We start from the raw sequence: 26,746 nt of genomic DNA on the forward strand, positions 1-26,746 counted from the left end.
GTTAGTCTAAGCAAAAGTTTATCAGTTTTGTTGACCTTTTCAAAGATGAGACTTTAGAATTGTTGATTTTCTCTATTGATTTTCTATTCTTTATTGATGTGGACTCTAGCCTGTGGGGTCCATGTATTGTAGCTGCGACAAAAAAATTCACACAGACTTCAGAAGTCCTGTGGAGAAAAAGGGATGGCATGGCCACTCCCTGAGTGAGAGAGAGGGCCCTGACCCTAGCCTGGACAGGCTTTTATTGCTTTTCTGGGCACATTACATTGAGGATGGTCCTCATTTACTATGCACAGGTTTGCTTTAGGTGGTCACCTTTTACAGATAACAAAGGGGAGGAAATTGCTAATTAATACAAAGAAAAAGGATATTTGCAAATGCAAAGGAAAAAGTGGTTGAACTGGTTGTACTTATCCTTGGGTGGTTTAGCACACATTTTAGGAAATTACTTTAAAGATATGCAGTAAATATTTGCTGCCTCAATTCAGGGTGAGGGAGTTTTAGCAAAGGCAAGACTCAAAGCAGCCTAGGTACAATGCAGGCTTGATTCCCTATAGAAGAACCTATCCGTGGGTGTGGGTCCTGTGTGCCGACTTACTCTGCACCAGATTTTCCAAGTTGGGCTGGACTACATTCCCCATTGCCATGCAGAACAGTCTCCTATACTTTATATCATCTATTTGTGCTCTATTTTTATTACTTCTTTCCTTCTTCTTGCTGTGGGTTTAGTTTTTCTCTTCTTTGCCTAGTTCGTTAAGGTGGATGGTTAGTTACTGACTTGAGATCTTTTTTAATGTATGCACTTACAGGTATATATTTTTCTCCTAAGCATTTTTAAAGTAGGTAAATATTTACACACCATAAAATAGACATTAAAAATGAACTCCAAGGGAGGGTCCAGATTCTTTAATTATACTAAAAAATTTTATTGAACATTAATTAAGTTAACAGTGGCTTAAAATTTCTTGTTTATGGAAAGATTTGTCACTGAGCTTGAAGCAAGGCATAGTAACAACAATGCAGAGCTGAAACTGCGGTCATGACTTGTGATTCCATCTCTGGGTGATCATATGCAAGTTAATAACCTTTGTTTCTAAATTTCTTCATGTGGTCATTTAGGAATATTTTAGGAATTTTTTATATGTGGTTATGAGCTCACTTAAGGTAATATATATAAAATATTTTTATGCTCATGTTTATTTAAGTTCATGTTAACTATTATGTAATTGCTTGTTTTGAAAAATGCTTGCTGGTTAGCCAGGAGAGTGACTCTTAGGAAGGAAATGGGGAACACTCCATTGAGATTTAGTGAAGTTCAGCTTTCTCTTGTTCAATGGAAAAACACGTGAGTTGTTCTTCTGTCTCTTTAACTATATATTAGTGTTAAACCCACTGACCCATCCTTTAGTGTAGAGATAGACAATTCCATACTGTAATCACCATTGAACTTAAAGCAGTATATGTTCCAACCAAGATAGGTGTTGCTGTTGAGAGCAGTTAAGAGCAGGGGCCTTGTAACCCTACTGCCAGGTTTTGAATCTTGACCTTGCCTTGTACTGGTGCTGAGACCTTGAAGAAATTGTTTAGTCTTTGTGTGCCTCAGTTTTCTCACCTGTGAAATGGGTATAGTGTTAGTACTTGCCAAACAGGGTTGTTGTGAGGATTAAATGAGATAACATGTAAAGAGCCCAACAGATAATAAGCATGAATTAAGTGGTGTTATGATTGAAGTTTTAAGCAGAAGCTTTGAAGACTGTTGTGGAGGGCATTGCTATATATTTTTTAAACCCAGAGTAATATCACTTTCTTTTAGGGAATAGCTTTAACCATTGGAATCTCTAGTAGGGACCTACTAGAATCTACTAAATCTCTACTAAGAACCTATTAGAATCCCTACTAGAATCTTTAGGTCGGTTCCTACTAGAGATTCCTAATTCTAGACCTTGTCCTGGCCCCAGAGACAGCATGTGACCCAGACTGGGCCTATAGAAGTAACTGCCTGGCCATAGAAATAAGTGATGGCCTGAGATGGATTAGCCAAAAAGCCTTTCTAGTTGCAGTTAGAGAAGATGTCTTTGCCCCTTGGGTCATGAACTAGAATGATTTGAATCTCCTGTTGGTGCATTTGGGTAATTTATTTCTGTGGATTTTTTTCTTTTTTTACAAAAACATTTCAAAGATGTCTTTGTTCATACAGGACATTTGTGGAAAGACAAACTTGCTAGAATAGAATTGTAGTTTTTGGTTCATATGGTACTTGCACTCTCACATGGAGTACTCTTTCTCCCCCCTTAGGTTTCTGTACAAGATGAACTAGTTCAAGTGCAGCCAAAATTTAAAAGTAACCTACTTGAGTCTGTGGAAGTGTTTCGTGAGGATGTAATGAACTTTGCAGAAGCATATGAGATGGTAATTTAAGTATTTGCATGCTCTGTGTTAATGTGTCTGCTGTTATGTTCATATGAAATGAAAGTGATGAACCCTGAAAAATACATTGTGATTTATACATTGTAAGAGACTACCACAGTGATAAAGAAGGGAATAGCTGCTCCTTCAAGCATGTTTTATAGAGTTAAAAAGAAGATTTAACTGTTAAAAGGAGCAACAACTTTAAAGACCATGGAAGGAGCAAAAGGCCTGGCTTTGCCCTCTCTCAGAGCCAGAGTTTTCATGGTTGAAAATGCAATACAGTTATTGAAAGGCTCGAAGAAATTATAAATGCCCTAATTGCAGGGTATTACACAACTGATTTTTTTCACTTACTCTTAGAGAACCAAAAGTGTCACTGAAAATAAATAATAAATGTCATACTTAGTCCCAGAAAGTTCAACCTGGAATAATGACTGGTAGTGTCAACTTCCTTTATGTTAAACTCAGAAATTGGACATATTTCCTAAAATATTTTACTTTCTTTTAGTGATTACAGTGGATCTGGATTCATAAGAGATTTAGGCCCTTGGTGCTACTTATATTACACTTACTTTTTTACATGTACTAAACTTACCTTTTTGAATTGGGCTATTCAACATTTGACTGCCCAGTAATTCTATTATACCGAGAATCTGGTGTATTATTTTGCCTATCCGTAACATTCATGATTGCACAGACTCTCCGCGGTCCTGTTTGCAACTATTTTCTGGCTCAACTCAACAGAGATTACCTACTGCTTCTTCCAAGTATTAAACCTGTGTGCATCTGTATTTCCACGTGGGGTTGAAGAGTTAGTGAAAGGGGGCTGTTCTCCGAACTCTGTAACAGTTATTCTAATGCACATAGTGTCATCACTTATAATCATAAGTGAAATGAAACACAGCTTTGGTGGTACAGACTTCATACAGGATAAAATTTGGTCACATTTTTTATCAGCTATGTCAAAATCCTTTAAAAATGAATGGAGGTTGGAGTGATGCAAATGTTCTCAAGTTGATTGTGGTCACAGCCACATAACTCCATCACACACAAACCATTGAATTGTATTATGTATGTATGTATTTATTTATTTATAAGCCTTTTTAAATTGTTATTCAAGTACAGTTTTTTGCCTTTCCCCTCCCACCCCTGAATTGTACATTTTAAATGAGGGATTATATAACATGTGAGTTATATCTCAATAAACTGTTACAAAAAAAAAGCAAATGACAACTTTATGTACAGGACAAAACTAGACCATTTCAATTAAAAATGTTTATTTAAAAGAAAATAATAGCGCCCTGGCTGGCATAGCTCAGTGGATTGAGCACGGGCTGGGAACCAAAGTGTCCCAGGTTCGATTCCCAGCCAGGGTACATGCCTGGGTTGCAGGCCATAACCCCCAGCAACTGCACGTTGATGTTTCTCTCTCTCTCTCTCTCCCTCCATCTCCCTCCCTTCCCTCTCTAAAAATAAATAAATAAAATCTTAAAAAAATAATAGCTAAGTCCAGTAAATTAATAGGTACATATGATTGGAAATTAACATGGAGGTTATATTATTCATTATAGGAAGGACCCATGGTTCCAAACATACCACCCCAAGAAGCTAGCAACAGGCTACAGATATTTCAGGTAAAACTAAGTTTTTCTGTAACATATAAAACTACTGTTTTGTTACACAATTGATAATGTGTTACTATTTTTTAAAATGCATTTAGGTAAAAATTTATGTGTTTTTACCTTACAATGTTAATGTTTAAAGTACATACAGATTTTAATTGTATTCTGATCTGCTAAATAATGTAATTGATTCCTTTTCTTGTGTCCCTCCATGCTCTTTCCCACAGAGTATCTCTCTGTATTTTTAGGGAGTAAGAATTTGGTTTTGAACTTAAGTGTGTACTTTATTCTAGTTCCAAGCATCTCATTTGTATGTAAAGTGATAAAAAATTATGGAATAAGAAAATGTATCAAATATGATTTTAAATATTAATGATTTCTTTGTCTTCCCTTTGTATTCATTAATTTTCTTCCTTCTGAATCCATGACTTTCAACTTCCCTGCTCCTTTGTCCTGCCTTGGACCATGCAATACTCATTGGATCAGGCCATCTGTTCACCATCTTTTTCCACACTCAGATTGCCAAGCACATCTAGAGACAAAATCACACACATCCTCATTTGGATGAATGTCTTTCAGATTCATGGATTCCTATGTAAGCTGGCTCCTTAGGAGCATCAGACAGCTCTGTGATTTGTTCCTGTTCTCTCTTCTGTTTTCTGCAATGGCTGTATCATATGTTCACGCTTCCTTTATGTCCCCACTTCCATCTGCATTCTCAGTTATTAAATAAATATTTATTGATATCTACTGTGTGACTTGATGGACAGAAAAATGATTAAGAAATGGTTCTTATCTCTAAGCTGCTAAAACCTGGTAGAGACAGAGAGCTAGAGAAATAACTACAACATCATGTGGTGAGCACTATGATCTAGTTATGAGAACTCATGGTATGGAAACAAATGTAAGGAGGTCTCAACCCAGATGGGGGCTGGTGGAGCAAACAGAGGAGGTGTCCAAGCTGCACCTTACCAGGAGAAGAAGGAGGAAATACAAGTTAGGCAGAATTTGCAGCCCCTAAATGAGGAGATAAGTGGGAGCTTTAGGGAGATGTAAGGAGTATCATGTGAGGTGTAGTGGGCAAAGCAGATAGTTATGAGGGATGCGGCAGCAGGGTGAGTGGCGATCACCAACAGGAGGGCCTTGCACATTGTAATGAGGAGCTGTTCACCTATTCTGGGTGCTGGAGGGCTCAGATCAGGGACTGAAATGGTTAGATTGGGATTTTTGCAATAGTTGTGTTTTTAAAAGATTTCTCTGGCACTAGTGTGCCAAGTGTTTTGGAGGGAGAGTGGCTTAGCTATTGGCAGTTTCACTAATACAAAGAAGAAATTGTAAAGACTAAGGCCAAGAAGTGGCACTCGGAATAAAGAAAACTGTATAGATTTTGAGTTTAGTAAAGAGACCGACTTCATAGGCTTGGAGCCTGGGTGCAGGGGAAAGGATGAGGGTTTCCAGCCTTGGCAAATTTTACAGGACAGATGTGGGTGGGATAGTTTTGGAACTTTTTCTGAAATAGATGACCTTGTCTCCAAACTTACAGAGGAAAATTAGAGTCTGTGATGTAAATTTTAGAGAGATGTGCCTCTCTTCCTATCCCTGGGGGCTCTTTACTCTCTCCCTGTCTCTTCTTAGGTTGACCCTTATTATTATTTTCAGTCTCTTCCCCTTTACTAAATCTTCTCCATCAGCATTTAAAAAACTGTTTGTCTTTCCTTCTTAAAATACAGGAATAGGGCCCTGGCTGGCGTAGCTCAGTGGATTGAGCACGGGCTGTGAACCAAAGTGTCGCAGGTTCAATTCCCAGTCAGGGTACATGCCTGGGTTGCAGGCCATGACCTCCAGCAACCGCACATTGATGTTTCTCTCTCTCTCTCTTTCTCCCTCCCTTCCCTCTCTAAAAATAAATAAATAAAATCTTAAAAAAATACAGGAATAGTAATAAACATCTCCCTGTCCTGTGCCTCCCTCTAGACCTCACTTTTCTCTTTTCTTTCCTGGCCCCAATTCCTGCCTGCCATACACTCCAGCAGCTTCTGTGCTCATCCCACTGGAATGTACAGAATTGCTATCCAAAAACCAGTGTTTTCTTTTTTACGAGGAATACCCATGTTTTATAGCAAATCTTGCCATATGAAGGGTTTGTATAGTTTATACCTTTGTTTTGCCCCATACTGGGTTGGCATTTCTGAATATCCCTTTGTCTATGCCAGAAGTTACTCTATATTGCTTGACAATTGAGTTTTTTACCACAAGTAAATAAGTGGAGGAGTAGAGACAGTGATCTCATTCTTGCTGCTCTATGTGTATATTCTGTGGATGCTTTGCACTGGTTCCATACACTCTTTTGCCAAAAAGTTTCAATCAAGTTAGATGGAATCTCTCAAATTGCAGGTTCTGAGAGTGGAAAGGGTAGTTCAGGTGTTTCCCATCATAACCAACTAGAATTTCTCATAAGGTATATAACTTTCAAGTACCTCTCTTGATTTGAGTGCTTTAAAATATAATAACTATATTCTGACATCAGGAGTGTTTCTTTAGGATCATTGAAATAACCAGGTTGCAGCTGGTCCCTAGTGGAATAAACTTGTGCAAAGTGGAATAAAATCATCTGTCACAGATCCCAGTGTCTCTGGTGCCTGGTTCCAGGGAGGGTCAGTGTGGCCCAGTAACTCTTGTGGGTTTTATAAAGTAGGTGAATGTGTTGACAAGGGTTTTCATGAGTTGCAGCAGGCATAAACCTTTCACTTACATGTGATACTCTCAATAATCTAGCTCCTTGTTATTGTCATCATTCTTCTCTCCCCAGAAATACGGTGGTCACTTTTGGACTAAAACCACCTCCTCCTGTCACTCTTGTCAGCACTTCTCCTTTGCTAACTGAAGTCCTCAGGTTTGGATCCAAAGTCCCAGGGAAAGGCCTGAGTCTCTGGAGGAGCCAGGACTAAAACCAGCCTGCTCACATGGTGCCTACCTGTTGGGCCAAGTAACACCCCTCAGCAATAAAAGCAAAATAAATACTGAAAAGTGATAGTAATGTTGGATGGTGATAAGTGCCAAGGGGGATGGGCAAGCAAAGAAGGGCCGTAGAATGCTGGGCTGTGCGTATGTGGAGGTGAAATTTAAAATAGGGTCTCCAGAGAAGGTTTCCTTGAGAAGGCAGTAACTGAACAGGGATCTAGAGAAATGAGGGAATGAGCCCAGGCAGATATCTGTAGGAGCAGATTTCCAGGCAGAGGCAAGAGCAAGTGCAAAGGCTCTGAGTAAGAGTATACATGAGAAGCAACAAGGAGCAGAATGAGCAAGGAGAGTGCAATAGCAATATGGGCAGAGAGGTACTGAGGGGACAGACTGTAGAGACATGGCAGACTCAGGAAGGACATTGGGCTTGCTTCTGAGTGAGGAATGACATGATCTTATTCCTGTTTTCAGGGGAGCACTAGTGTGTTGAGAATAGATTATTGGCAGTCAAGGGTAGAAGCAGGGAGACTAACTGGGAGGCTCTTGCAATAATCCAGGTGAAAGGTGATAGTAACTTGGACCAGAGTGGTGGTATTGGTGTTAATAGAATTGATTGGAGCCTGAGTATATTTTGAAGGTAGACCCACTTCCTTGTCTTTCCCTCAAGAGTTACCAATTTATTGGTCAGCAACTAGGGATTTAAGGTGTTGCCCTTGTACCAGGGCTGTGGTCACTTTATTGAAAAGACAATGCAAGGCCCATCTCTAGCCTTCTTGTATCTTCTGTTCTGCTTTTTATGCTTGGGGGTGTGAGCTAAGCAGGCTTCTGGTCATGCATCTTGCTGGATGTCTGACTTGGGGTTAGATTTGCAGACCCAACTTTCCTCAAAACAGGTGGTCTCCTCTGCCCTCCCAAAGAAGCAGTTGCCAAGATCTACATCTGGGGAAGAAGCAGGACCCCTCACAGTGGGCCTCAGGTCTCAGTGGTGGTCTCTGATGCAAATTTATTTACTCTGTTGGGATCACTGTGCACTTGGCTGGCTTGTTGACAAAGCTGATACCTTGTTCCCTGTTCATCTGGTACTGTGGATCTTTCTATATTATTTGGGACCTGAATGGAAAAAAAGGGCATGTGATTGGCATCTATCAATAGTCTTCACTGCATTAACAAGCTTTTAGATGTCATTGTTTCAATGCATGCTAACTTTGAAGTTTTTATCTCTTCTAATGTTTGCATAGTCCCACTATACTAACCACCAAAGAATATAAAAAGTGCAAAACATGGCTCTTGCTCTCTGGGAACTAAGAGTTTATTGGAGTTCCACTAGTGTCTTCATGCTTTCCTGTTTTGGCACCTGTAAAATATGCTAATGTGTCTGGCAGACCTATATCACTATCCAAGCACTGTGAGGTTTGATGCCATGTTTTTTCCAGTGCTGGAAATTCAGCATCCTTAGTAATGTGTTACACCATTTAAGTAGAGCATACATGTCTTGTCACAGGTGGATTAGTTCTGTTAGTTTTTGTGCTTTAAACACTGTTAATACTTAGCATTCTAACCACAGAAGATTCCAATTCCAATTCCAAAAATGTGCATTAACTTTGCTATTTAAATTATTAGAATTCTCTCAAATGGTTCCTTATGTTCCAAATCATTGATTTGATTTTTGGCTTCATCCAATCTAGTGTTGATTCCCTGTAAACAGTTCTTTATTTTGATTAGTATATATCCTTCATTTCTGACTGGATTTTTTTTATGCTGTTGAGGTCCCCACTAAGTTCCTTGAGCATCCTTATAACCAGTGTTTTGAACTCTGCATCTGATAGATTGCTTATCTCCATTTTGTTCAGTTTTTTTCCTGGAGTTTTGTTCTGTTCTTTCATTTTGTTAAAATGGAATCTTTCATTCTGGCAACTCATTATAGCTTACAGAGAAAACAGGGTTGAGTGGATTATACTAATGCTTCACTCATTTGGACTCTGCAGGAGAGATGACCAGTCTAAATTAGTGATAGAGCCTGAATTATAGATTTTTTAAATGCAGCTTTAAACACTGAATTATAGACATATTTATGGGAACTTGAAATATAGGTCTTCTGGGACCACTTAAATTATTAAAGAAATAATTTTATATAAAATGAATACTTTCAGAAAGTTTGAAAGTTAATTTCCCTAAGTGGTTAACTTTTCTTTTGATAGCTTAGTATCTCATAAATTTGCTTCACAAATCCTTGTTTCATAGACAGTATTAAATAAACCTCAATGTAATATAATTTTAATATATTCTACTTTAAAGGGGTCTGAATTAATTATATTTTACTACAATTTAAAAACGCTTCTGTAGGCCAATTTCGATGATCTGTGGAGAAAGTTTGTTACGTATTCATCTGGTGAGCAACTTTTTGGGTTACCTGTGACTGACTATGAGGTTTTACACAAAGTGAGGTAAGTAAAAATTTTATAAGTGTTATATGCAGATAATTAAATACTGTCCATTAGAAGAATCATGTCATCATTAAAACCATTATTATTGAGGAGACGGGCTCCCCTGGATCACTCCTAAATCCTCCCTTTATTCTTGGCTATTCCTGACCAATTGTCTATATAGTCTCCATATACAAAAGCAATGTTCTAGAATAGGAGAAAATGGATTGCAAAAATTCTGAGTATTGATGGCCAAGTTTCATCTGTGCTTTATTTTTTTTCTTTTTGCTGTTTTTGAATAGTGTCAATGATTGTTCAGAAGCACTGCAATTTTGGATAACTTTTGGTTATTTAAAGGAAAGCCATCCTTAGCTCACAATCTCTTCTTACTGCATTTATGCTAAGTGTTCTTTTTAATTGGGTAGACATAGAATTCATGAAGGTTGAAGCCCAAGGAATTTAATTGATTTTAAACAATGGATTTAAGATTTAAAAAATTATATTTTGATAGAATTTAAAATATAATTTTCCTTAAAGGCAGAGTTAAAACAGTGGTATTAGCTTATTAGGGTCTTGGCTTCAGGAAAGAACTTTCCTAAACATCTTGCAAAGTCACAGCATGAAAATATCATGACAGAATAGACCTGAAATTATGTGAAGAAAATTTTTTTTATTGTTGTTGAAGTACAGTTGTCTCCATTTTACCCAACCATGACCCCTGCCACACTCTTGAACATTCCCCCCTTGGCTTTGTCCATGTGTCCTTTAGACATGTTCCCTGATGGCCCTTCCCCTATTATCCCTCTCCCCCCTCCTCTCTGGTTACTGTGAATTTGTTCTTTATTCCAGTGTCTCTGGTTGTATTTTGCTTGCTTATTTGTTTTGTTGATTAGGTTCCACTTATAGGTGAGATCATTTGTTATTTCTCTTTCACTGCCTGGCTTATTTCACTTAGCATAATGCTTTCCAGTTTCATTCATGCTGTTACAAAGGGTAGGAGCTCCTTCTTTCTTTCTCCTGTGTAGTATTCCATTGTGTGAATGTGCCACAGTTTTTGATCCACTCATTTACTGATGGGCATTTAGGTTGCTTCCAGCACTTGGCTATTGTAAATTGTGCTGCTTTGAACATTGAGGTGCATAGGTTCTTTTCAATTAGTGTTTCAGGATCCTTAGGGTATAATCCCAACAGTGGTATTGCTGGGTCAAAAGGCAGATCCATTTTTAGTTTTCTGAGGAAATTCCATACTGGTTTATACAGTGGTTACATCACTAACAGTATACAAAGGTTCCCTTTTCTCCACAGCTTCACCAGCACTTGTTGTTTGTTCATTTGTTTATGATGGCCATTCTGACTGGTGTGAAGTGTTATCACATTGTGGTTTTAATTTGCATTTCTCTGATGGCTAATGATGTTGAGCATCTTTTCATATGTCTCTGGGCCCTCTGTATGTCCTCCTTGGAGAAGTGTCTGTTTGGATCCTTTGCCCATTTTTTAATTGGGATGTTTATCTTCGTGGAGTGGATTCATGTAAGTTCTTTATATACTTTGGAGATTACACCTTTGTGTGAGGTGTCATTGGCAAATGTGCTTTCCCATACAGTTGGCTGTCTTTTCATTTTAATGCTGTTTTCTTTAGCCATGCAGAAGCTTTTTATTTTGATGAAGTCCCATTTGTTTATTCTTTCCTTTATGTTCCTTGTCTGAACATAAATTAATGCTTTAGCCATTTAGGGTAGATGGTTTGTATTCTTTTTCTAAAGTAGTCATTCACCAAGTTTAACTCAGTGATCAGTTGAGTTAGAATTGTGGATGTCTGGTCCTTGGCCTTAACATACTAAATCAGAATTTCTGGGATTGGGGACTAGGAAACCTATATTTTGGAAACTCTAGTTAACTTTTTTTGTACACTCCGTCTGAGACTCAGTGTTTTATTTGAACCCTTAGTGTTCCAGGGAAAATAATCATTCTTATATATCATTTGGACCAATGGACCCCTTTTTATTTTTTATATCAAGTAATTTATGAATAATGACAGAAGTAAGAATAAAGGGCTAAAAAGCAATTATGCTAGAAAATTTAATGAGAACTTAAACAGTAAAAACCCAAATTTACTCCATAATGTCCTGGTTTTAAAATATATAGACATGAAATGGAGACTGACTTTTGAATGCAACCAGCTGCTCACCAACTGTCATGCCTGAACCTGGAGCACAGCCATCCTGTAAACACTGATTCTAGAGTTCATGTCTATCTCCAAAACTTCTGGTTTATTGTCATTTCTGATTTTTCTTACACTGTTACACTTCTGATATTTCTTGCACTGTTAAAACTCAAGATTGTTGAAAACTCAGACCCTGATAATTTTGTTGAAGAGGAGATCATCTTGTTTGCAATGTAAATTCAAAAATCATCACTTCAAGGTTTGAATGATTGATTCAGTGAATTTTTTCATTATCTTTTATTTTCTTTGAATACATGCCTGCCTTCAACACTTGTCTACTTAAGGAATGTATCAAATAAAACTTACATAAACATCATAAATAATAAAAGAACATTGTTACATCTTTTTGGATGAATGATATGGCATAAGTTCTTGTTGAAAAATATTGCATGATGAAGCTGTTGCCTTTACTGAAATATATTGTTTACTCATAAGTCATTGAGTTTAATAAAATTCAGGGTCAAGATAGAAGCATTGGTAAAACACAGTATCCTCCTTTTCCCACAACCAAATCAAAATTATAACTGAATCAAGGAACAACCACCATTCAGAACTGAATGGAATCGAGCTGAATGGAAGTCCTACAACTACAGAATTAATAAAGAAACCACAGTGAGACTAGTAGGAGGCATGGAGATGTGGAATTGGCTGGTCACACACTCATGGATGGTAGATAAGAATTGGGAGAAAATATCTCAGCTGCAGAGGTCCCCTCTGAGGAACAAGGAGTCCTAGTCCCACGCCAGACCCCCAAGCCCAGGGTTCCACTACCAGGGAGAGAATTCCCCATTACTTCTGGTTATAAAAACCAGCAGGGATTGAGGCTGAGGAAGACAAAAGCTTCTGGAGTCCCAGGCAGTTTCTCTTAAAGGGCTCTGCATGGACTTACTTCCTCTGTGTTCCAGCATGGGGGCAGCAGATTGAAAGGCATAGCGAGGAACTTAATTGTCCAACAGCAGGGTTAGAGCTGGGGATGTAGCGTTCTCCCAAACAGAAGTGCCAGCACAATCCGGTGCTCCCTTAGTGAGCCCTCCCAATGAGCATGCAGGCAGAAGCCGTATCTGAGACTCCATTAACCTGGCTCACACTATTTGGCACCCACTGGTGATTCCCTGAGTCTCTGTCCAACCCAACTTTTTGGCCCACCCAAGCTGTTCCCAGTGGCTTTTCTATCAGAATGGGTTATCTTGGCTCATAGTTCAGATCTTCCTACATTCTTTCAAACAAGTAGCATCTGGCCTCAATGAGCTCTGTATCTCTTGCTAAGTGGCCCCAGGCCTCGCACAAGCAACAGCCAGGCTTAATTCACAGTCTGGCTTCTCCTGGGCACCTCTAAGCCCAGCACAAGTAGCAGCCATCTGCAGATCACTTTGTAGCTCATGCAGAGTGGCTTGGAGCAGAACACAGATGGTGGCTGACCTTGGCCTGCACCTCCCAGGAGGCCCCAGAGACAGCATACCCAGTGTACAGCTTCACAGCAAATTGAAGCACCACACCCAACCACCTTCAAAAACAACACACTCAGGGAACGAACTCAGCAGACACCAGAGCCCTGCTGAAGTAAGTTCTGGTCTGTGGGGTGGGCTCCTGCACATCTGATCCTTCACAGTGCCTGGAGGTTGGTGGTCAGAGGTCACAGTCAGTCCTTGCAGCTGACTGGCCTGGGGGTAAATCCCTCCCAGTGTTGTGCCAACAGCAGTCAAGGCTCTATTACAAGAAGAGAGTATACACAGCCCATAATGGAGGTTTACTTGAGTACCCACTTTGGGTGATTGAGGAGGTAGGCTGTGTCACTGGGCCCTACAGAGCACCTATTACATAAGGCCACTCTGCCAAGCCTGGGAGACATACCACCTCTACCTAGTACATAGAAACAAAACACAGGGGCGCTTCAAAATGAGGAGACAAGGAAACATGGCCGACATGAAAGAATAGAACAAAACTTAGAAAAAGAACTAAAAAGGAAGAAAACCAGTCTACTAGATGCAGAGTTCAAAACACTGGTTATAAGGATGCTCAGTGAATGTACTGAGAACCTAAACAGCATAAAAACAAACCAGTCAGAAGTAAAGGATACACTCATTCAGAAGGTTAATTTACAGGAAATTCCCAGCAGACTGGATGAAGCCAACCCTCATATCAGTGATTTGGAATATAAGAGAGCCATAAACACCTAACCAGAACAGCAAAAAGAAAAAAGAATCTAAAAAGTGAGGATAATATAAGAAGCCTCTGGGACGACTGCAAGCATTCCAACATTTGCATCATAGGAGTGCTGGAAGAAGATAGAAATGGCAAGAAATTGAAGACCCGTTTGAAGAAATCATGAGAGAAAACTTCCCTAACTTGGTGAAGGAAATAGACATAGAAGGCCAGGAAGCACAGAGAGTCCCAAACAAGATGACCCCAAAGAAGTCTGTGACAAGACACATCATAATTAAAATGTCAAAGGTTAAAGACAAAAAGAGAATCTTAAAAGCAGCAAGAGAAATGCACTTAGTTACTATAAGGGAGCTCCCATAAGACTATCAGCTGATTTCTCAAAAGAAACTTCGCAGGCCAGAAGGGATTGGCAAGAAATATTCAAAGTGAGGAAAAACAAGGACCTACAACCAAGATTAATCTACCCAGCAAAGCTATTACAATTGAAGGACAAATGAAGAACTTTCCAGACAAGAAAAAGCCAAAAGAGTTCATTACCACCAAATCAGTATTATATGAAATATTAAAGGATATTCTTGAAGTAGAAGATTAAAAATATAAACAATAAAATGGCAATAAATACATATCTATCAGCAACTGAATCTAAAAAACAAAATAAACAAGCAGAAGAGAAACAGAATCATAGATACAGAGAACATTTTGACAGTTTCCAGATATGGGGGAGGTTGGGGAGATGGTCAAAAAGGATAAAAGGATTAATAAATACAAATCAGTTGTTACAGAATAGTCATAGGGATGTAAAGTACAGCATGGGGAACATAGTCAATAATAGTCTAATAACTATGTATGGTGTCAGATGGGTGTGAGATATATCAGGATGATCACTTACTAAATTATGTAATGTCTAATCACCTGAAACTAATATAATAATGTATGTCAACTGTTATTGAAAATAAAAATGATCAAAAAATAAATTAAATTGACCTAAATTGTCATCATCTAAAGACTCAGTCTGGATTTCACTTACACAGTCTGTTTCACTATCAAAATTTAGAGTCTAGAGTGCTGCTTTCTGTCTCTTTTCCATTTAATACTTAGCAACTTCCTTTATCAAATTCCTTCTCTTTGATGTTTTAGATAGAATATGAAAAATTCTGAGTTCTTAACTATTGTTAATTAAGTGAAAGCTAAATAAACAAAAATCCAAAAGATTACAAAATGGCATTTCCAGAGTTCTTTTTTTTTGTACTTTCTTGTAAATTGATGCAATTCTTTGGGAAGCCCATTAAGAAGAAAATCACTATTGCATCATCCTTAAAGGAGATTTCATGATTTTGGTACAGTTAGGAATAATCAGTAATTAATAATGAAGTAATTCCTAGGATGATGAATTAGCAAAACGAAACAAGAAATGGAAAGACAAAGTAACTAGGATTCTAGAATGTGTCTTAGATTTACAAAAGGGTCTAGTGTACTCATATGGGAAATGGAAAATAAAATGAGTTTTACTCCATTAAAAACATAAGTAAATTTTAGCTTGAACCCTCTTTGTATGCTAATGGTTGAGAAATTACTGGCAGAATCTACAAATGCTGTTGAGGGGTCAATTTTTGGTGTCTTAGGTGCACCTGGAATCCCTCCTTTTATTCTTGCTTTGGATATAATTCCATTTGAGCACATTAGGAGAAGCTTTTGGTAGGAATGTGATGTTTAATGTCAGACTTAAAGGCAGACCTTTTCATAAAAATCTAGTGTGCATTTGAAAGAAAAAAATCAAATAAAACTTTAGTCTTGGTTTTGATTTAGTTATCAACTTTTGGTCATATTGTTTACAATGATTGGTATGTTAATAACAATCAAACCATTTGTCAGTGTCAGGTCACAGTGTGGTTTGGAATATTTCAGAGTGGTGAACTTGACCTAATTTACAGAGCTTTAATAGAATCTTTGGAAAATGACAGAGTTCTATGCATGTTGGGATTTACAAGGTTTTATACACATAACATGAAATATTTGATTGGATGAATTCTGCTTATCTAATAATGGAATTTTTAAAATAAAGAAAAAGGACTCATGGACATGGAAAACAGGGTGGTGAATGCTGGGGGGAGGGCAGTATAAGGGGACTAAATGGTAATGGAAAAAATACAATAAAGATTAAATAAAAATGAATCAAATAAAATACGTAATATATAATGGCTCAATTATTTGGTTTTCCAGAAAGGAACTCAACTTGCTTCAGAAGCTGTATGGACTGTATGATACTGTTATGGGCAGCATTAGTGGTTATTATGAAATACTTTGGGGTGATGTAGACATTGAAAAAATTAATGCAGAACTGCAGGAATTTCAAAACAGGTGAGTTTCAATTAATTAAGCTTATGTTTTTATAGTACTTATATTCTTAGTGTCCTATAAGTATTTCACAAATGAATTTATCCTGTTACATTGCTATAAATGCATAATACCTTCAAAGAAATGTATAGATGAAATAATTTTTTCTTTTTTTTCTGAAAGGTGTCGTAAACTTCCAAAAGGACTTAAAGATTGGCAAGCATTTTTGGATCTGAAAAAAAGAATTGATGATTTCAGTGAGTCATGTCCTCTACTAGAAATGATGACCAATAAAGCAATGAAACAGAGACACTGGGATCGAATCTCTGAGTTAACTGGAACCCCATTTGATGTGGAATCTGATTCTTTTTGTCTTAGAAATATCATGGAAGCACCACTTCTTAAAAATAAGGATGACATTGAGGTACATAACATTATAAGATTGTTCATTAAAGATTATCTCATTTTTCACTTATGGAAGTTATACAAAATTATACAAACAGACATTTTATTCAAGGGTATGTGGAATTACTGGATCAATGGTAGTTTTGTTTTTAGTTTTTTTGAAGAATCTTTATACTGTTTTCTATAGTGGCTGTACCAATTTATATTCCTACAAACAGTACACAAGGATTCCCTTTTCTCCACATCTTTAACAATACTTGTAATTTCTTGTATTTGTGATGATAGCTGTTCTAACAGGCATGAAGTTATAGATCACTGTGATTTTGATTTGCATTTCCCTGATGAATGGCTGTGTTGAGCACCTTTACACGTACCTGTTGGCCATGTGTATGTCTTTTTGGAGTGTTTATTCAGATTTTCTTCCCATTTTCTTAATCAAACTGTTTGTTATTTTGTTATTGAGTTTTATGAGTTCTTTATTTTTACTTACTTATTTTTTGTCTTCACCTGAGGACATTTTTTATTACTTTTTAGAGAGAAGGAAAGGGAGAAAGAGAAGGGGAAACATCAATGTGAGAGAGAAACATCAATTAATTGTCTTCTCATACACACCCCCATTGGGAATGTAACCTGCAACCTGGGCATGTGCCCTGGCTGGGAATCGAACCTGCAACCTTTAGTTTTATGGGATGACACTCCAAGTAACTGAGCCACACTGGCCAGGGCATGAGTTCTTTGTATATTTGGGCTATTAAACCCTTACTGAATTTATGATTTGCAAATATTTTCTCCCATTCATTAAGATGATTTTTATTTTGTTGATGGTTTTCTTTGCTGTGCAGAAACTTTTTAATTTGATGTAGTTCTGCTTGTTTATTTTTCCTTTTGTTGCTTTGGCTTTTGGAGTCAGATCCAAAAAAATGTCACTGCTAAGACCAATGTCAAGGATTCTACCACCTATTTGTCTTCTATGGATTTTATGGTTTCAAGTCTTAAGTCCAAGTCTTTAATCCATTTTTGAATTTTTGGTTTTTGTATAATGTATAATGGTGGCCCAGTTTCATTTTTTGCATGTGGCTGTTAAGTATTCCCAACACCATTTATTGAAGAGACTGTCCTTTCCCAGTATATATTCCTGGTTCCTTTGTCATAAATTAATAGACCATATACATATAGTTTTATTTCTGGACTCTATAGTCTTTTCTATTGATCTCTGTGTCTGTTTTGTGTCTATACCGTACTGTTTTGATTTTTATAACTTTGTAATATAATCTGAAATCAGGATGCATGATAACTCCAATTTTTTCTCCATTCTCAAGACTGCTTTGGTTATATAGCGTCTTTTGTGGTTTCATATACATTTTAGGATTGTTTGCTATATTTCTGTGAAAAAAATGGCATTGGAATTTTGATAGGGATTGCTTTGAATCTGTAGGTAATGTGGACATTTTAACTACATTAATTCTTCTAATCCATGAGCCATAAACTGTCTTTCTATTTACTCACGTCGAATTTCAGTTTCTTTTTTAGTGTCATATAATTTTCATTCTAGAGGTCTTTTATCTCTGTTAATTTATTGTTTTGATACAATTGTAAATGGCGTTTTCTTAAATTTTTTTTAGTTTGTTATTAGTGTGTAGAAAAGGAACTGGTTTTTGTATATTAATTTTGTATTGTGAAACTTTATTGAATTTGTTGATTAGTTTTAGCAGTTTTTTTGTGTGTGGAATCTTCCTATAAAATCACGTCACCTCCAAACAGAGACAATTTTACTCCTTCCTTTCTAATCTGGAAGTCTTTCTTTCTTTTTTTTTTTTAAAGATTTTATTTATTTATTTTTAGGGAGGGAAGGGGGCAGAGAGAGACAGAGAGAGAGACAGAGAGACAGAGACATCAATGTGCGGTTGCTGGGGGGGGGGTTATGGCCTGCAACCCAGGAATGTACCCTGGCTGGGAATCGAACCTGGGACACTTTGGTTCCCAGCCCACGCTCAATCCACTGAGCTACGCCAGCCAGGACGGAAGTCTTTATTTCTTATTTGCTTAATGTGTCTGGTCAGGACTTCCAGTACCATGTTGAAAAAAAGTGTTATCTTTTTCTTTTTCCTGCCCTTAGAAGGAAAGCTTTCAGCTTTTACTGTTGTGTATGGTGTTAGCTGTGGGTTTCTCACTTATGGGCTTCATTATGTTGAGGTACATTCCCTCTATACCTACTTTATTGACAGGTTTCAGCATGAGTGGATGTTGATTTTTTTCAAATGCTTTTTCTGTATCTATTGAGATGATCATATGACTTTTATCATTTATTGTGTTAACATGTACCATATTGATTGAGTAGTGGATATGGAAACATCCTTGCATCCTTGGAATACATCCCACTTGTTTATGGTATATGATCCTTTTAATGTACTGTTGAATTCAGTTTGCTAATAGTTTGTTGAGGATTTTGCATCTATGTTCACTGGGGAGTTTGACCTGTAATTTTCTTCTGTGGTCTTCTATAAGAGTAATGCTGAGCTCATAAAACTGGTTTGGAAGTGTTCCCTCCTCTTCTATTTTTTGGAAAAGTTTGAAATGGTCCTTGGCTTGTTTGTTGAGAGGTTTTTGATAACTGATTGAATCTCCTTATAGTAATTGGCCTGTTTCTTCATAATTAAGTCTTCGTTGGTGATTTTTTAGGAACTTAGTAATTTCTTCTAGGTTGTCCAATTCATGTGCGTTCAATTGTTCATAGTAGTCTTATGTGACAATTCATATTTCTGTAGTATCAGTTATAATGTCTCCTCGTTCATTTCTGATTTTATGTATTTGAATTGTCTCTCTTTTTTTCTTGGTATGTCTAGCTAAAGGTTTGTCTATTTTGTTTATCTTTTCAAATACTAGCTCTTAGTTTCCTTGATCTTTCCCATTGTCTTTTTAGTATCTATTTTATTTATTTCCACTCTGATCTTTGTTATTTCCTTTCTTCTAAGTTTGGGCTTTGTTTGTTCTTCCTTTTCTATTTCCTTGAAGTTTAGAATTAAGTTGTTAATTTGAGATCTGTCTTGTTTCTTAATGTAAGCAATTATTGTTATGAACTTCCCTCTTAGAACTACTTTTGCTACATCCTATATCTTTTGGTATATTCTGTTTCCATTTTCATTTGACTTAAGGTATATTTTGATTTTTTCTTTTGATTTCTTCTTTGACCCATTGGTTGTTCAGTAGCATGTTGTTTAATCTGCATATATTTGTGATTTTTCCCATTTTTTCTTGTAATTAATTTCTAGTTCATAATTTCTAGTTTCATTGTAGTCATAAACAATGCTTGACATGATTTCAATAGTCTTAAATTTATTAGAACTTGCTTTGTAGTCTAACATGTGATCTATCCTGTAGAATGTTTCACATGCACTTGAGAAGAATGTGTGTTCTGTTGCATTTATTTATTTATTTATTTATTTATGTATTTATAGTTGGTGTACAGTATTATATTAGTTACGTTAGTTTCAGGTGTACAAAATAGTGATTTGACATTTTTATGCCTTATATGTGATCACCCTACTAATTCTAGTAATCATCTGTCATCATGCAAACTGATCACATTATTATTGACTATACTCCCCTTCACCTTTATAACCCACCTCCCGACCCCCCACTCCTTTGGCAATCATTCCTTTGGTCTCTGTTTCTATGAGTCTGTTTTTGTTTTGCTTGATCATTTATTTTGTTGTTTTTTTTTTTGTTTAGATTCCACATACTAGTGAGACCATATGGTATTTGTCTTTCTCTGTCTGTCTTATTTCACTTGGCATAATAACCTTGAAGTCCATCCATGTTGTCACAAATGGCAAGATTTCATTCTTTTTGTTACTGTGTTATATTCAGTTATATATAGATATAGATATATAGATATCGATATATACACACACACACATCTTTATTCTTTCATCTATCAGTGGACACTTAAGTTGCTTCCATTGCATGGCCATTATAAATAACGCTACAGTGGATGTGAATATATCTTTTCAAGTTAGTGTTTTTTAAAGATAAATAGCCAGAAGTGGAATTGCTGGGGCATATATAGATCATATGTAGTTTTTTGAGGAATGTCCGTACTGTTTTCCGTAGTGGCTGCACTAATATGCAGTCCGACCAATAGTGTGCAGGGGTTTCCTTTCTTTCACATCCTTGCCAACACAAGTTATTTGTTGACTATCTCATAATAGCCATTCTAACTGATGTGAGGTGGTGTCTTGTTGTGGTTTTTATTCTGTTGTTTTTTTTGATGGAATGTTCTGTATATGTTTCTTAGGTCTATCTGATCTAATGTGTTGTTTAGGGCCAGTGTTTCCTTATTAATTTTCTGTCTTGATGGTGTATCCATTAATGAAAGTGAGATATTAAAGTCCCATACTATCATTTTGTTGTCTATTTCTTCCTTTAGGTCTGCTGATATTTGCTTTATATATCTGGGTGCCTTTCTTGAGTTCATAAATATTTACAAATGTATCTTCTAATTGGTTTGAACCCCTTTATCATTATATAATGACTTTCTTTGTCTCTTATTACAGCCTATTTTGTCTGATATAAGTATAGTTATCTCAGCTTTGTGTATTCTGCCTCCCCTTCCTCTTTTTAGAAACATATTATATGCCAATTTTTTATAAAGAATTTTTGTCCTGTTTATAAATGTCATTGACATACTGTTGAGCCCTGGCTGAGTGTCTCAGTTGGTTGGAGTGTTGTTCCATGCACCAAAAGGTTGTGGGTTAAATCCCTGATCAGGGAACATACCTACATTGTGGGTTCAGTCCTCAGTCAGGATGTGTGTGGGAGGCCACCAATTGATGTTTCTCACAGCAGTGTGTCTGTCCCTCTTTCTCTCTTTCTCTCAAAAAAAAAAAAAGAAAAAAAAAGGATATATGAACATATCCTTGGGTGAGGACTTAAAAAAAAGAAAGGATTTTTTAAAAAAGGAAATACTGTTGAAAGAAACCAAGAGTTAAAAAACACTTTCGTGGTCATCTAATTCTTATAAGTATGTTTCTACACTTTAGGAATATAGCCGTGTGCTTTGAAAACTTTATTTTACAATTCCTAGGAATTCTAGGATTCAGTTATCAACTACTCATATCTCAGAACAGACCCTTAGTGCTGTCTTCACCAAATACATCCTTTTGCCCTGTCCCACATGACCTGCTATTAGCCAAGCCTGATTTCTACTGTTACTGGATCCACTTCCTCTAAAGGAAGTCTTTCACCCCTCTATGGAATGTCCTCTTCCTCCCCAGTAACCCCCTTTTGGAATCCCACTTACTCTCAGATGCTTCCTCCTCGTTACAGGCAGAAGTTATTTCTCCCTCTTCAGAATTCATAGCAGTTGATACCACTCTTATGACATTTATCACACACTAATTTGTATTGTATTTACTTATGGAAATAGCTTGCAACCTTCAATTCCTTTCCATCTCTGTAATTCTTTGACTCTAAGTATGAGAATAAATTGAGGTGCTTAGTCCAGGTAGCTCAGTTGCTTGTAGCATCATCCTAATGTGTCATGGTTGCAGGTTCCATCCATGGTCAGGGCACATATGGGACTCAGCCAATCAATGCATAAATAAGTAGAACAACAAATCTCTCTCACTCTCTTTCTAAAAATTGATTAATAAAAAAAATTTTAAGAAAATAAATTGAGGCATGGTGGGGGAAATTGCTTACTTTTACTTTTGCTTGTGAGGTTTTCATATCAAGGATTCTAAGGAAAAAAAAAACAGGAAAACCCGTAAGATGAAAATAAATTTGAATTTTAAGCAGATGAAGTATTTATATTAGGGCCAAACAGGCAGAAATATAGCAATGTTTATGTTACTTTAAAGAGTTCAAAAGACTTTTACATATATTCTCATTATTTTCTCATAGCAAGTTGTTGAAATAGAGCAAATGTGATTATCTCTTCCTTTTGGCCCCAAAAAGTCCAATTGAAATATCAAATGATGATTTAAGTTCCATTATTTCATGTATGTAATATGGTAAAATAATTAGTAGTCAGAGTCACAGAAGGTTTGAGTTTGAACTTGCAACACAATGATCTTGAGCCTTGGTTTTCTTGCCCATAAAATGACTAAATGACTACTGGGTCTAAGCTCAACATTTACATGATTTTACAGTGCACTTAACTTGTAATGGAAACCTGTTGTGACATATTCTTTGATTTCTTCCTGAAGGATATTTGCATATCTGCTATTAAGGAGAAGGATATTGAAGCCAAGCTGGCTCTGGTTATTGATAACTGGACCAACCAGAACCTGAGTTTTGCAGCGTTTAAGGGAAAGGGAGAGCTCCTGCTGAAAGGAAGTGAATCAGGAGAAATTATCACCTTGATGGAGGATAGTTTAATGGTCTTAGGTTCCTTACTAAGCAACAGGTAATTTTATAATTTGGGGCAGAGGTTTTATTTTGTTTGTAGGGTTATGAAATACTAGATAAAACCCAGTTTTGCAATTGCAGCAAAACATGATTCTGACCTAAAGTGTTAACTCTTGTCTGTCCTGCTGTGAACTACTTTTTCTCCCTAATAATCATGACCTCCCTCTCTCTTTCATGGTACTCATATACCCTTCCTATTTTTTTGATGGTCCCCATAATTATTCTCCCTCAAATTAACACTTATCTCATGAACATCTTGATTCCCCACTGAGATGACCTCTTTATTTTATTTTCTCTCTCCTTCATTTCTCTGATTTGTCATCATTGCCCTCTTTGGCTAAACCTGCTCAACTATTCACCCAATGACCCAGGAAAGCATGCTGGCCACACATGAAAGGAATATACCATTAGGGGCTAGGCACTTACCGATTTACGTTTTTTTAAGTGGTGAAACATGGCTATATCTGTGCTGGGTTCTCTGTGGCCTGAATGAGGTAACTTGTCCATCATTGGACTACTGAATGGTCTCCAAGGTGATGTGATTTCATGCTGCTTTAAAAAGTTCCAGTGGGACTCAGATTGAGTATACTGTCAGACCTTGGTCTGGGCTTTAGCCCCCTCTAATCCCCTGGCTGACTATGTAGTAATTCTTAACTCTTCTTTATGCTAACACACCTAAGAAATAATTTACAGCACCATCATTAACAGAGGTCAGTGTACAGGGTGCATGAGGATTCTAGTACCCCTTCTGCACATTGGGATCTCTGGTTAATGAATGACATCCTGCATGACCTCTGGCCCCAGAGGTAGTCTTGTATTTGGGTAATGTATTAATCCATACAGCTCCTAGTCCAGGGAGTTCAGGATTGAATTTACTGGGGTTAAGATCCTAGGGTGCATCTTTAGCTTTTAGGGAATCTGAATAATCCTAGCAAAGGTGACTATATGATATTCAATGGTTCCTGGACTTCACAGGCTACCATTTCCCCAGAGTTCACTGCAAATTTTGCCATTCTGATTTCCTGGTTGATAACCTCTTGAAGAATTACTGTAGATTAACCTGAACAGTGTCTGTGGTCAAGGAATTCCGGATTCGAAGGCTCTCTTTATTTCTTATATACTTAACTTGTATGTAACCTGATTAGTATACCTATTGATAGTACTAGTAAAATCAGTGTTGAGGCCCTGCTAAGAAAGAATAAAAGTATATCTAAGAAGTCACTACATTCTAGAATATTCTCCTCTTAGAGAATTTTGTGGCACCAGTAGATCTAGAAAGCCTTTTCCAGAACTAATCACAGACTGATCTTCTAGCAGGCAGTGACTTTTGGATCTCTAGGGCTACCTGGATGTGACTTCAGAAGGAAATTATATATCTCCATGGGTGAGACTTGACTCTAGCTATTGCCTAGAATGTGTGACACTTTCCCGGTGGATCCTGATTTCGTGGGGCTCCATGAGTATTCCTATCAGTCCTGGCAGGTTCCTCTATGCAGAGCTGTACAATGCAGGTACCTGGCCAAAGGACAGAAACTGGGTATGCTGTTTATTTCAGATCTTTCTTTTTCATTTTGGGAACTTACATATCATCAAAGATAACTCTTATTTTTTCCTATGTGTAAGACTACTTTTGGCCCCAAATATCTAGGAGTTTCAGTTCCTTGAAATGATTTGCATTTCTTGACTTGAAGATGCTTTTGGCATGTTGACTGCCTTTTAGCTGTAGACCAGTGGCCAGATGGTCAATGTATAATGAGTGTTGAGAAAAACGCCTCTTATTGCCTGAACAACTCACCTACCTCCTAGGATCAGTTTTTGTACAACTTCTCTTACACATCTATGCATAACAAGACTTCCAGAGAACTCAGACATCAGACTATACCCAGGAGAACTCCATTTTGTATGTGAGCACCTTCAAGTCACCCTGTCCTGGGTCAAGGAAAGTTTTAAGACCCTAGTCAGTGTGTGCTACTCCACTAGGACATGCCACTACACCATATCAAAACTCCTTGACGTTGCTCCAAGCTGAAGTTAGTTTTTTAATCTAGCTGTAGGTAATTTGGTCCGTACCAAGTAGCTTCCCATTACTTCCTCATGGCATCCACTTTCATTTTTCTTTCTTTGTTGTGATAGAAACCCTACCACTAACTGTGATGGTCATAAAACAGGGACTGTGCTGTCTTGGGGTATCTGTCTTGGATCTCTAGCATTGCAGGATTTAGGCATAGTGCCTGGTAGAATTAGCAGTCGATGGGCAGGAAGAACACATCTGCAAGTGGACATCAGACCTCAAGCTTGACCCTGGCTTTGTGGTAGTAGTTCTACATAATAATAACAAATACGTGTTTTTCTCATAGGTGGTCCCTTCTTGGATTTGGCTCACAAAAGTCTTGGAAAACCAGTTTGTTCCTCGTTTTCCCTTTACTCCCAGAGGCAACCAGCACAATTTTTTTTCTAGACCTCTGTGTCATAAAACTTGGCCCATTTTCCTATTGATTACCTAATACATGGGAACAATAAGGGAAATCACTGTAAGATTCTTATTTATAAAAAAGCAACAATCTCATTAGCTTGTAAGAAATGTATTAGTGACTGCCTTTTAGGAAAAAAAAAATGTTTATTTCCAAAAGAATGTTTCTCCTATAATTTACTTTGTTAGACCACACTAATTTTCTGAATCATCATTGAAATGTAACATTTTCTCATTCTTTTTAGATACAATGCTCCATTTAAAAAAAATATACAGAATTGGGTGTATAAATTGTCCACTTCCTCAGATATAATTGAAGAGTGGCTAGTAGTGCAGAATCTTTGGGTTTATCTTGAAGCTGTCTTTGTAGGTGGAGATATTGCCAAACAGCTGCCTCAGGTAAATGTGGTTTTTGTAACTACTGATAGAATAATTTGGTGTGTGTTGTCTATATGTCTCTTTAAAAGTCTTCACAAGGACATATGGCCATATTTTGGTTATTTACACCAGGGGTTGGCAAACTATGGCTCACTTGCCTGTTTTTGTAAATAAAGTTTTATTGGAACACAGACATTTCCATTTATATATGTTCTATTTAAAGGCTTTAGCATTACAACAGCAGGGTTGAGTAGTTATAACAGAGACTACATAGCTTGTAAAGCCTAAAATATTTACTATCTGGCCCTTTACAAAACAATTTTTTCCTAAGCGACTTCTTTTAAGTCTTTATTTTTTAGAGAGAGTAAAGGGAGGGAAAAAAAGGGAGAGTTATGTGTGAGAGAAATGTCAATTGGTTGCCTCTTGCATGCCCCAATCAGGGACCAGGCCTGCATCTCAGGCATGTGCCCTAACTGGGAATTCAACTGGGACCTCTCAGTTTGCAGGCCAGTGCTCAACCCACCGAGACACATTAGCTAGGGCTTCTAAGTGACCTTTGATTTACATTTGCAGAAAGAAAAAAACCATGTATTTCGAACTGAAAAAATCTTCAGGTTGTTTGAGTATGTGAGATACATTGAAGGATGGTACTATTAAATTATAGGACAATGGGGTGTGGATAGACTGTGGTAGCAGGGGATAGGGTGGGATGAAGGGGGCAAAGGGGGAAAAATTAGGACAACTGTAATAGAATAAACAAGAATAAAATAAAACAGTCCTGACTGGTGTAGCTCAGTGGATTGAGTGCGGGCTTCGAACCCAAGTGTCGCAGGTTCCATTCCCAGTCAGGGACTGGGTTGCAAGCCATGACCTCCAGCAACCACACATTGATGTTTCTCTCTCTCTTTCTCCCTTCCTCCCCCTCTCTATAAATAAATAAATAAATAAA

At 37.3% G+C, this 26,746-nt stretch overlaps 1 protein-coding gene across 1 annotated transcript in view; it reads left to right on the forward strand.

The window, feature by feature from the left end:
* The window catches only part of DNAH8 (dynein axonemal heavy chain 8), a 305,262-nt gene that overhangs the window by 83,753 nt on the left and 194,763 nt on the right, over positions 1-26,746 (forward strand). The window contains exons 30-36 of the mRNA XM_028509424.2: positions 2,296-2,409; positions 3,981-4,043; positions 9,336-9,436; positions 16,023-16,160; positions 16,320-16,560; positions 22,748-22,947; positions 25,665-25,818. Of these exons, the coding sequence (XP_028365225.2) occupies positions 2,296-2,409; positions 3,981-4,043; positions 9,336-9,436; positions 16,023-16,160; positions 16,320-16,560; positions 22,748-22,947; positions 25,665-25,818 (1,011 nt within the window). The remainder of the gene's footprint in view (positions 1-2,295; positions 2,410-3,980; positions 4,044-9,335; positions 9,437-16,022; positions 16,161-16,319; positions 16,561-22,747; positions 22,948-25,664; positions 25,819-26,746) is intronic.

The sequence above is a fragment of the Phyllostomus discolor genome, chromosome 4 (assembly GCF_004126475.2).
Source record: "Phyllostomus discolor isolate MPI-MPIP mPhyDis1 chromosome 4, mPhyDis1.pri.v3, whole genome shotgun sequence".
In the NCBI taxonomy this organism is placed as follows: Eukaryota; Metazoa; Chordata; class Mammalia; order Chiroptera; family Phyllostomidae; genus Phyllostomus; species Phyllostomus discolor.